The sequence below is a fragment of the Branchiostoma lanceolatum genome, chromosome 12 (assembly GCF_035083965.1).
Source record: "Branchiostoma lanceolatum isolate klBraLanc5 chromosome 12, klBraLanc5.hap2, whole genome shotgun sequence".
Taxonomy (NCBI): domain Eukaryota; kingdom Metazoa; phylum Chordata; class Leptocardii; order Amphioxiformes; family Branchiostomatidae; genus Branchiostoma; species Branchiostoma lanceolatum.
The window spans coordinates 720,975-733,477 of NC_089733.1; the positions used below are offsets into that span (position 1 = coordinate 720,975).

Here is a 12,503-nt window from a genome sequence, read left to right on the forward strand (position 1 = left end):
TATCTTAATGTATTGACTTCTTTTGTTTGTTTGTTTGTATTGCATAGCCGGTAAACAGCCTCATGGCGTAACACACAAGGTTTGCACTGAACAGTACAAGCTGAATATCCGGACAGATATATTTGATCCACTCACACTGGAAAGGACACCTGCTCTTTTTGATAAGCGTGGTGGGTTCTTTTACGTACTCGAGGTGTGGCTCTCCTCAAACACGGGACCTCCATTTACCAAAGCTAGGTACTCATTTTCACCTGAGTGAAGTGGGGAGAGTCGTGTCAAGCGCCTTTCCCAAGGTCATAACATCAACGAGACAAATCAGGGGACCCCGGATTTTAACCCAGGACCTCTGGGTTCTGGGCCAAACACCCTGCCACTGCGCCACCGCAATGCCGAAATCTGCATGAATTGTCTTCATGTTCACAGTGTTCTATAGTGTCAGCAAGGAGGTCTGATGAAAACCTCCTTGGTCCAGTAACAATCTTATGCTGTACCAAAGTACCTAGAACCTCCAATAAATGTCTTCAATTATGTCTCTAATCACATCTTTGATTCTAAGAGATACAAATTTCGATAACATTCTAGTATCACAACACTATAGAGTAAGGAGAGCCAGTTGTTGATAGTTGCCGGGTCCTTATCCACACCGTTCCTGCCCTAAAAGGAACGAAAAAAAGGCCATACCTTTGCATGTCAGAGAGACACTCATTGTGTCGTCGGTACAGAACATTACCAGACAATCCACTCTCAAATATACCTGTCCTTGGTGCTGAACAATATCCACTCACAAACATGCCTGTCCTTGGTGCTGAACACTATCCATACACAAACATACCTGTCCTTGGTGCTTAACACTATCCACTCACAAACATACCTGTCCTTGGTGCTTAACACTATCCACTCACAAACATACCTGTCCTTGGTGCTGAACACTAACCACTCACAAACATACCTGTCCTTGGTGCTGAACACTATCCACTCACAAATACACCTGTCCTTGGTGCTGAACACTATCCACTCACAAACATACCTGTCCTTGGTGCTTAACACTATCCACTCACAAATATACCTGTCCCTGGTGCTGAACACTATCCACTCACAAAGATACCTGTCCTTGGTGCTGAACACAATCCACTCACCAACACATTTGTCCTAGGTGAGGAACACAATTCAATCACAAACATAACTGTCTTTGGTGCTGAACACAATCCACTCACAAACATACTTGTCCTTGGTGCTGAACACTAGCCACTAACAAACACATTTGTCCTCGGTGCTGAACATTAGCCACTTACACAATCCAATCACAAACATACCTGTCCTTGGTGCTGCACACTAGCCACTCACAAACATACCTGTCCTTGGCGCTGAACACTATCCACTCACAAACATACCTGTCCTTGGCGCTGAACGCTATCCACTCACAAACATACCTGTCCTTGGTGCTGAACACTATCCACTCACAGACATATCTGTCCTTGGTGCTGAACACTATCCACTCACAAAAATACCTGTCCTTGGTGCTGAACACTAACAGCTCACAAACATACCTGCCCTTGGTGCTGAACACTAGCCACTTACAGACATACCTGTCCTTGGTGCTGAAAACTAGCCACTCACAAACATACCTGTCCTTGGTGCTGAACACTATCCACTCACAAATACACCTGTCCTTGGTGCTGAACACTATCCACTCACAAACATACCTGTCCTTGGTGCGTAACACTATCCACTCACAAATATACCTGTCCCTGGTGCTGAACACTATCCATACACAAACAGATCTGTCCTTGGTGCTGAACACTATCCACTCACCAACACATTTGTCCTAGGTGAGGAACAATTCAATCACAAACATAACTGTCTTTGGTGCTGAACACAATCCACTCACAAACATACTTGTCCTTGGTGCTGAACACTAGCCACTAACAAACACATTTGTCCTCGGTGCTGAACATTAGCCACTTACACAATCCAATCACAAACATACCTGTCCTTGGTGCTGCACACTAGCCACTCACAAACATACCTGTCCTTGGCGCTGAACACTATCTAATCACAAACATACCTGTCCTCCGTGCTGGACACTATCCACTCACAGACATATCTGTCCTTGGTGCTGAACACTATCCACTCACAAACATACCTGTCCTTGGTGCTGAACACTAACCACTCACAAACATACCTGCCCTTGGTGCTGAACACTAGCCACTTACAAACATACCTGTCCTTGGTGCTGAAAACTAGCCATTCACAAACATACCTGTCCTTGGTGCTGAACACTAACAAACACATTTGTCCTTGGTGCTGAACACTATCCACTCAAACAATCCTCTCACAAACATACCTGTCCTTGGTGCTGAACACTAGCCACTCACAAACATACCTGTCCTTGATGCTGAACACTATCCACTCACAAACATACCTGTCCTTGGTGCTGAACACTATCCACATACAAACATACCTGTCCTTGGTGCTGAACACTAGCCACTCAAAACATACCTGTCCTTGATGCTGAACACTATCCACTCACAAACATACCTGTCCTTGGTGCTGAACACTATCCACTCACAAACACACCTGTCCTTGATGCTGAACACTATCCACTCACAAACATACCTGTCCTTGGTGCTGAACACTATCCACATACAAACATACCTGTCCTTGGTGCTGAACACAAGCCACTCAAAACATACCTGTCCTTGATGCTGAACACTATCCACTCACAAACATACCTGTCCTTGATGCTGAACACTATCCACTCACAAACATACCTGTCCTTGGTGCTGAACACTATCCACATACAAACATACCTGTCTTTGGTGCTGAACACTATCCAGTTACTTACATGCATACCTGCTCTTGGTGCTGAACACTATTCACTCACAAACATACCTGTCCTTGGTAATTCTGAAATGTATTATAGCACCTACATGCGGCAAATTACAATTGTCTATTCATCAGACTTAGCACTGTCAATTCAACTATATTAAATTGTTGCACTTCTTTATTTTGACAGACATGGTATGACGTGGGGATGAGAATGGGTCTACTTGTGTTAGCAACTAATCAAGCTTGACTAAAATTGAGCATAATGTTTATTCTTATCTTGTAAGCATCACATCATTACATCAACATTCAAACCATCCATTGAGTGACTATGACTATATTGTGTAAAAACATGTTTGGCCTCTTGAAACACACACGTGTACACAACCTTTCTGCAGCATTGAGCCCATGGGCAACCATTGTTAGTTCTCTGATTTAGTTGCATATCTAGGAAATGCTGAGCACAGGGGGTGAATGTAGGAGTCCCAAAGCCAGACTCTTTTGAGATGAAATAAAAATAGTTGCCTCATAAGATTTGAACCCCATCATTGCTTCAAATGCAGCATATCATTTTAGGACCCCCAGGCTCAATACTGCTGGTCCATAGACTGGAATGTTTGATTTAGTGATAAGCATATTAGAAAGATACTAGGAAGATACATAATATTTGAAATTTAGTCATGATTATGTAATATCATAATGTTAGACTTCATTATAAACATGTATTTTAGACTTATTGCACTATTTACTTTCTATCATAGGTATGGCTTTGTGGACCAAAGAGTGTACATCTACAAGGTGTACATGAAATATGGCACAGGAAGTGTTATTGCACTTGGAATATCTACACCAAACCTGTGGCCGTTAGATAGAAGACAAGGGAATGTTTCCTACTGTTAACATGGAAATATCGGAGAGAGCTAGACTATATGTACAGCAGTACAACATTTTAGTGTGATTACTAGATAAACACAAAAAACTTTCTCAAATATTAATTTCCAAAGTCCTACTTTCCCTACTGTACTTGTACTTGAGTCTAAAATAAAGTAGAAAATAAAGAAACTTGAAACACACCACAACACCATTGGTAGTTAAACCAGATCAACATACCAATGGTTTACAACATTTTTTGTATACAGTTCATTTCAAAACACTCTTTTCATACTTTTGTTTCCACCCATATTCCATATTTCCTTATCAGATTTGAGAATCTTTCATTATCATTGCTGATACATGTTTGTTTTGAATAGTTGTACGGTAGTGTCCATAACTCGTGTGAAATTTAGGAGAGAACAAAATAAATGAAAAGTAGATAATCATTTTAGGATAATCTATTTATTACATATAATGTCATAACTTTTCTCATATCTTTTAATCCACAATTGCTGAACTTGTATGACGCTGCACACCTTTGTGCATCTGTATTTCAGTGTGACGCTTGAAACTGCTCAACATCATGCATATACATGTTGATATAGATCTATAACTTTAAAAATATGGCAACAAATCGAATACTGTCATGCCTATAGTAAAATGAAATCTTGCTCTATTATTACCATATTCATTATCACAATTTCACTCCAGTATAATAGCTACTTCTTCGAATCTCTACTTAAGGCATTACTAAATATAACAATAAAACAAAATGACACACAATGGATCAGAAAATATATCTCTGATAAATGCATTTCCAAACTAAGTACAGTATAGTTTTCCTGTTCAAGTAGCTATAGCACTGTACTGATGAGGTCTGTTTGCAGCAATTAAACTTCTTCACTCTACCATGTCATTAGTGCAATAGAGCAGAAAAGTACAAACACAGATTGAATCATATCTGAATATGAGAAGATAAATTTTCAATTTCCAAGTACTTTGATTTACAAAGTAGTTCCATTAATACCAGACCGTACATGTTGACATGTACAACTACCAAGCCTAAAAACAAATTTAAAGCGTTTTCTATCAATAATCAGACAAGAATTGAGTGTGATCTTATTATATAAACAACGGCAACTTCTGTACTAAACACTAGGCATGTTTAAAAGTTACAAATGATAAAAACATCATTTTTGCCGGAGAGTGCTGCATAGGGAAGTTATGGAATGAAATCCCTGCAGTTTACAGCACAAAGGAGACACAGATCCACAGACATACATGTACTTCTGTTTCACATTCAGTTATAGCATCATTCTAGGATTATTCAAGTACACATCTTTCCAAAGATACAACTAGGTAGTACTATATAGCTATATGATACATACATTCGACCTTACTATCATAGTTGAGCATTTGTTCAAAGTACTGTAGTAAAAATGTTTCCCTTTATGACTAATACATGTAGACAAAACTTGATTCAGTGGGGTTTACACATACAACTGACAAGAACTGACTCTTAAAATGGGTAAAAGTCTTTTACTGACTCAAGAAATTCTGATGTAGCTCTGTAGAAAGTTAGCTGTTCTGAAGAAAGGTGAAATGTGGCTTCTTCACACAGCAGGATAGTTTATCCTCCAAACAGATGTTCGGAGAATGAATCTTAAATCTGTTTGTCTTATCTGCTGAAACCACAGGGAAGGGAGGATGTAATGTCCCTCACAAAAGACAATCTCCATCAACATGACTATCCTCTAGCCTGCCTCAGTGGTGAGGTATGAGTATTCAGTATCCAGGATTACCTGACAGTATACATTTGTACTACAACTAAAAACAAGTTGAGACCCCATACCTCCATCAAATATTCAGACATTTGGTAAGTTTCTTGTTTAATGTTGCATCATTACCTCCGTGAAAATAGAGATATTGTTATCGGATAGTCTGGTTGTCTTGGTGTGTGTCCACAGTTCTGTGAATATTGCAGAGTGTAATAGGATAATAGTACTGGAGAATTTGGCTCGTGTCCAATTATATAGTGCTTTAGTTGAGAGCCAGAAGCTGCTTACATGCAAGTGAAGCATATTTTTGGTGGAATAATGGACATACATGTAGTTGCATCATATTGATGTAGTCAATAAGTATGTGAGCGATGTATTTCGATGTAGACAGAAAGTATGTGAGAGGTTTTAGACTGTGTAGTCTACAATATCTGTTTCTGTCAATGTTGGTGTGGACACATCCAGTGTATTTGAATACAATGTCAGTAGATTGCAATGTGTGAGCACATGACCCCAAAGGTCAGATGTAGGAAGTGGCCGTTAAGATTTGGTAGAACAAGTCATTAATCAGATGACATAGAGTCCGTGGAGGTAAATTTTCATGGAGGTATGATATCTCCTGTTGATTATGCAAATAATTTTGCAATTAGCATAATCTATTTTGAATGAAAATCTTCACCTAATTACAAAATATTGTATGTGCGAAAGTCCTTTCCTCTGACAGAATACCATGTTTACATTCATCAGGAATTCTGTAAATTACTTCTGTATCAACATAATCTATGCATGGTGATGTACACCTTTAAATTCAAACCATTTCAACCAACTGCTAAGGAATTATGGCACTTTTTCATTAACTATGCAAATTAGGCTTTTATTTGTATAATCTTTATCTTTTAATGATCCAACTGCCATAAATTACACATCAAATGTATTCACGGTCTTACATTGTGCATTATTATTAATCAACTAATAGCATTTATTATACAAGTTATGCCCAAATTTGCATGATTTGCATCTAATTGTGTACATCTCTGTCTTTGCTACCTGTATGCGTTGGAACAGGAACTTGGTGACTTTTTGCCTCATGCCCAGGGCAGGTACCGGTCCCTTTCTCCCCTTAATCATGGCAACACCATCGTTATGGCCACAAGGAATCACTCTAGCACAAAATCTCACAATGTTCCCTCCAAAAGAGATCATGGTTTATGGTGTGACCCCTCCTATCTTCCATCTTAATGTTTTTATTTAGTAATTGAGCTGACAAATAAATACTAGAATTGTGTGAAATACATCAAGGCTAACACCTCGTACATGTCTTCTTATCTACCTGAAAGTGCATTTCTACTGCTACAGTGTTCCTTCTGAAGTCTTCTTCTCACCCTCACCACTACAGGAGGGACATGACCTGTACTTTGTCTGGGAATAATCTGTTCAACAGATGTCATGTACGTGTTTGTACAGTCCTGGAATTTGTAATACAGTTCTGGGTTCCTACTAAAAAGCAAAATACACCAGAAATAGTGGAATACAGTACTCAAGTCAATGCCTTACAGTTGTACATGCTTCACCCTCAGTCTGAGGTTTGACCGATTTACCGCTTTTTTTTGTAGACACATTAGGGGGCTTTACCTTCTGGAATACTATACATTGCAAAATATTTGCAGCAGTTTTATGTAGCAAAATCATCACACCATGAACATTAGTCTTCTGCCCACTTTACTGCAAGTGCCTTCATGTCCCATTATGATAATATTCCAGCACATTTATGGCATATAAGATGGTGTGCAAACATCACAGTCATCTTTCATACATTAATGAAGGTTAGGCAAACCTTAAAGGAGGACCTCATGTAAAACTCTCCAGTATGGAACCCAGACTTGCCACCTCCAAGGGACTGTAGCAGTTCCTATGGGGGTGTCTCACCATAGGAACAATCTTAATATGAGTTACATATTAGTGACATTTACATGGTGTATACGATGAAGTAACAGCTAATGTACATGTACTCATATTGACTCAAGTTCAGTTTTAATGACACTAAGAGTGATGGATGTCACTCACAAGTGATGCCCAGAAGTAATCTTGGCTTGATTGAGTTGTACTCATACAAGCCTTATGGAAACAAGTCATCTGTCCCAACTTCAGCGCTAATTCTGTAACATGGGTCCTGCCAACATGGGTCCTATCAATATGGGTCCCACCAACATGGGTCCCTCCAACACGGGTCCCACCACATGTCACCTGGGAAATGGATTGGTGGAATATCACTTTTCATAATACAAACATTGATATCTTTGCGTAGAATTGGGCTCACTTGTCATTCTGCATAGTACATTTCTGGTGTCACAATTGACCTTGCAGAGAGGCCAACAGCTAATAAGACGGGTTAATCTAAAGAGGGGAACAAGGCCGCTGAGCCCCCATGCCCTGACCATGCGCCCCTTACCCTGGGGAGCAGAAGCTCTGACAAGCATAACATTCTGATTGGCCAGGGATGCTGCTCAGGTGGAATATGTGGTCACAGTCTTCAACTCTGACCTGTCTGACAGTAATTTTGCCCCTCAGGAAGCCAAATAATGCCCCATTGTAACTGAAAATGCTCTACAACTCCACACTCCATTATGAGCAGGAATTTTGCCAGCTGTTTTTGCTCACTATCCTTTTGTTCTTCTCCTGCCAGTTTATCCAACACCCTTCCAGATGGTCCACTGTCTTCAGCCAAATAACATGTTGACATTTGATAAGTGGACAGCTTGGGGATACATGATGGGGCAGATTCCCCATGCTTTCCCTACCAGCGGCTACTATTTTCTTAAGTATTTGGGCATTTTTGCCAAATCATTTTATACAATCATCCTCATATTGAATATTGAATAGTTCTAAACATAGTAAGGTGAACACACTGAGGGTCATGTTTCATCATTGCAGTAAAGAGCTTTCTACTTTGTAGTAAATAGTCATGTCCTCTGCACATAAAGGAACGCAACACACTTATCGAGAAGAGTTGGGGTGACTTGGACTTGGTCTACTTACTAATGAAAAAACGTCAAGCTGCATCCTCGGTCTGATATACCTCACTATGTTGTCGTAGTTTTCCCAGCAGACACTAGTACATGATGTAGTACCACCAACATCATGTGCTCTGACAAAGAGCATAATTTACAAGATAGACAGCCAGTAGCCAGTGATGACCTGATGATCATGAGGAGCATATTACATGTTATGTCTCCAGCTGAATTTTTTCTGTCTGACTCATTGTTTGGAAGCCCATATTCGTCAATTTCATGTTATGAAGTTCAGATTTTTAGGACAGATCCAACAAGCAAATTTCTGTCCTGTTACAGAGGGACGGGTCCTGTAGACAGCCCTGTATCTTAGTCCACATATAGTAGCCAGTTATGCTTGCTTGCAAATTCTGCAGTATTCCTGAGGAAGATGCCCCGATAATGATGACCGTATAGTTTGCTTCATTTCAATTGTATTCTGCTATACTTATATCTCACGCATTCCCTGCATGATGATGATTATCTTCTTTCTCCTGTCAAATCTTCAAATTGATTCATCTCAGTCTGTCATTTTTGGACCAATTTTATGACCTGAAATTTGGCACAAAGGTAGAGTAGCCAAATATACCCATCAAAGGATTTTTCATTGTTTTGATATAGGCCTTTAAGATGATTTTCTTGAGTTTTTTTTTGCCATTTTCAGACCAAAAACGTATATTTTGGCCTACGGTGCCATGGTACTGGATATCTATTCAAAGGAACTCATCATTATTTGGAAAAAGTCAAATCACGCTTATACTTCTGCGCAAACTCAAGCACTTTCGCGTTCCTGCTGATGACATGGTCACGGTTTACACCTGCTACATCCGCCCGGTAGTGGAATATGCGGCGCCAGTTTGGCACTCTGGACTATCCTCTAAACTTTTTGGAAAATTGAAAACGTTCAACGTCGTGCACTACAAATTATCTTAGGGGTCGACTTCACGTCCTATTCCAGCACATGTATACTGTTGGACTAACCAACTCCCAAGTCGCTTACCATGACCCTTACCAAATCACTCGAGCAATCAAAGCTGTATAGCCAGCTACTGCCCCCCTCAAGGACTGATATCAGCGGCAGATCAACCAGTTCATCTCACAAACTTGATACTGTGAACAATACCGATCAAGTGCTATCCCCTAATAGTATATGGTGCTGTTGCTTAACTCGTCATCACAATGCCTGACTCGTAATGTCTTGTCCAATCTATCATTGTACGTTGCCATCGTTTTTGCGTTATGACTATTTTAGCGATACCAGTGTTTGATGTCAAAGATGTTAATGTGGATATGTCTGATTTTATTTTAATATTTCAATGTACATGTATATTTACTATTTTAACTGCTAAATTACTGTGTATTTTGATAAGATCTGAAAACTTTGTAATGCCCGGTAAGGTGTAATCTGTTATACAGTATATGCAAACTGTTGGTTGTACATTTTGTCTTTATTATTTGTATATATTTTCCGATTATTTGAGTGTGCTCTTTTGTACTTTTAATTTTAAGACTGCGTAATTCAGCCGGTTTACTTTAAAGAACTCAAGGTAACATTGGCTGCAATGCTGTTTTAATTTCTGTATGTGTCAATTCCTGAATAAACCATTTAACAATTCAGCCAATTAGCTGCCACTGTGGGGCATGTTTTAGCTTGGATCAAATAAATCATTGAAGATATATTTTTGGCATACTCTAGATACTTTAATGATTTATTTCGTGATTTTTAAAACTAATTTTCAGCATTCCATGCACGGCACGACGTTTCAGCATTTACAATTATACCATATATGATATGGGAAGCGGCAACCATTAGGCGTCCAACAAGAAGTATAAGTGATATCGATGGCCTGATTAGTCAACTCGGGTACAGCCAATGAGGAATTGCCTTTCAAATTCACCTTGAATCTTGCAAACTTAAGCTTTTTGAGGTCATTCTTTGGCTGGACGAAATGGGGACACAGAGTACCCGAAATTCCTACTGCCGTTTACATGTATGTCGCTGTGCGATTTCAACAAACACAACGTTCACAACTACGACTGCAAGTCTGATAGTTTCATCTATGTCCGTGTACGACTCCAGTGCATGCAGTCAGAAAAGCAAGCAATAATCCAACATTATAGTGTCAGATGACTGTGTCTAGGAGCCGTCCCTCCGTCCCCAGACGGACATTAACTTCTTCTCTGGACAAAATGGGAAGACGTCCCACTATCTTCCGCAGAACGTCCCACAATCTTCTGCAGAACAAAGAACATCCAGTAATTTTCCGCGCCACTCTAATGTTCTACGAGACGCCAGCGGCCCTTCACGGAGTAACGCAAAGTTCCTATCAGCGGCCTTCAATATAAAAGCTCTCACAATTATGAATCTAAAGAACAACACAATATAAAGGCCAGTGATCCCAAGACCCACCTGGCATGACACTTGATTCACAGGATAGTTGTCTTGCAGTTGGCTCGACCAGCTAATCAAATTATTTCGCAACCAATCAGCAAAAAGGAATAATCGTGTCCTTGTATTTAAACAAAGTGATCTTTACTTTGATATGGAAATGCCTGTGATATATGCCTACATTGGCTTTATTTGTAATTTTGGCGTATGCCACTTCAGAATGATTCACTTAAGGATTTTTTGGCCAGTTTAGACAAAAATGTGCATTCTGAGAGAGTCCATTCTTTAAGGGGGTTATATTGGGAAAACTGTATTTTGGATGATCTTAGGCATTTCGGGCCATGTTAATTTTGGACTGGTCCTTTTACATGAGATTGCTACTGGAAGAGTCCATTCTTGAATGGGGGGATTTTAAAAAAAATTAATTCTGGACGGGGGTAATTTTTTTACTAATAGAAATGTTTTCTGAATGGCCCATTGTGCAAAGGAGTTCCTGTAAAAGTCCATTCTTGCATAGGGGTACACAAGCTCCATTTTGGACTGGAATGACTTTGCAATATTTCACTTTGGGGCAGACGTTTTTGCACAGGGGTGATTTTGGTACGGTAAATTTTTGCATGGGAAGGGAGATGGGTGAAATCTGCTGTATTTGCTCTCACAAATGTTGCCTTTGTAGTTTCTGGTGTATTTCACATAAATCAGGCTAGTAATTCTTAACTGCCTTCTGGATTCTCAATAAGTTGTTGAATAATAACTCCTTATTTTGGGTTCTTGAAAGTATTTTACAACATCTCTAGCATTGAGCATATTCAGAACAACTGAAAGTTTAAGTTGCAGACTTATAATTTGTTGTAAAGTTGTTGTTTTTGTCAGCTGCAAGTCTTTCCTGTCTAGAACCAGAAGTGACAAAAAAATACATGCAACGAGTCCATTCCAAGACAACTGAAGTCTTGTGCAGCAATGGACATAACACTATGGCTTAGCTTCCTTGAGTTGGAAGTGGCCTTTTGGAGAATCATTGACAAGTAAGAATCCAAAAGGAAGTAACAGAAGGAAGTGTTGATTTGCCATTTTAGTTCCCTTCTGTCAATTAGAATATACCTTTAGCATTCTGACACAAGACTCTGTCAAACATTTGTACATGTACATGTAGCAATGAAGTTATATGGAACATCAGTAAGTAACTTTGTAACATGAGGTGTGCTAACCCAATCTCATTGCATGAATGCCACCAACAACCAATACTTAATATGATATTTGCATGACAGCTGGAATACAGTACAAGAATGTCACTGACAGGGCATGACTGGAGGCTTACTGACATCATGTTGCAGATTAATACACCATGCTGTTATAGGACAACACAAAAACACAAGAGAACATCTTTATCCAGTTACAGGAGTGGCAGACATATTGCATCAGTGGTGCATTGCCCCAGTGTATGTAGTTGCCAGTAGAATGTCATCAGGGGACAGCTTACATGGCTTGGGTCATCGCTTCTTGAATAGGTTGAGGAAAGATGCCTTACTGGATGCTGGAGGGGCCATCAGCATTGGCACTTGGTTCTTGTGGGTGATGGTCATCTGTTGG

At 39.7% G+C, this 12,503-nt stretch overlaps 1 protein-coding gene across 6 annotated transcripts in view; it reads right to left on the reverse strand.

Annotated features, from left to right (window-relative positions):
- Nucleotides 1–2,986: 2,986 nt before the first annotated feature.
- LOC136446303 (diacylglycerol kinase beta-like) overlaps nt 2,987–12,503 on the reverse strand; it is a 105,853-nt gene continuing 96,336 nt past the window's right edge. For all 6 annotated transcript variants that reach the window (XM_066444651.1, XM_066444647.1, XM_066444649.1 and 3 more), the window contains one exon: nt 2,987–12,496. In XM_066444651.1, coding sequence (XP_066300748.1) covers nt 12,404–12,496 — 93 coding nt within the window. In that variant the 3' untranslated portion in view covers nt 2,987–12,403. The remainder of the gene's footprint in view (nt 12,497–12,503) is intronic.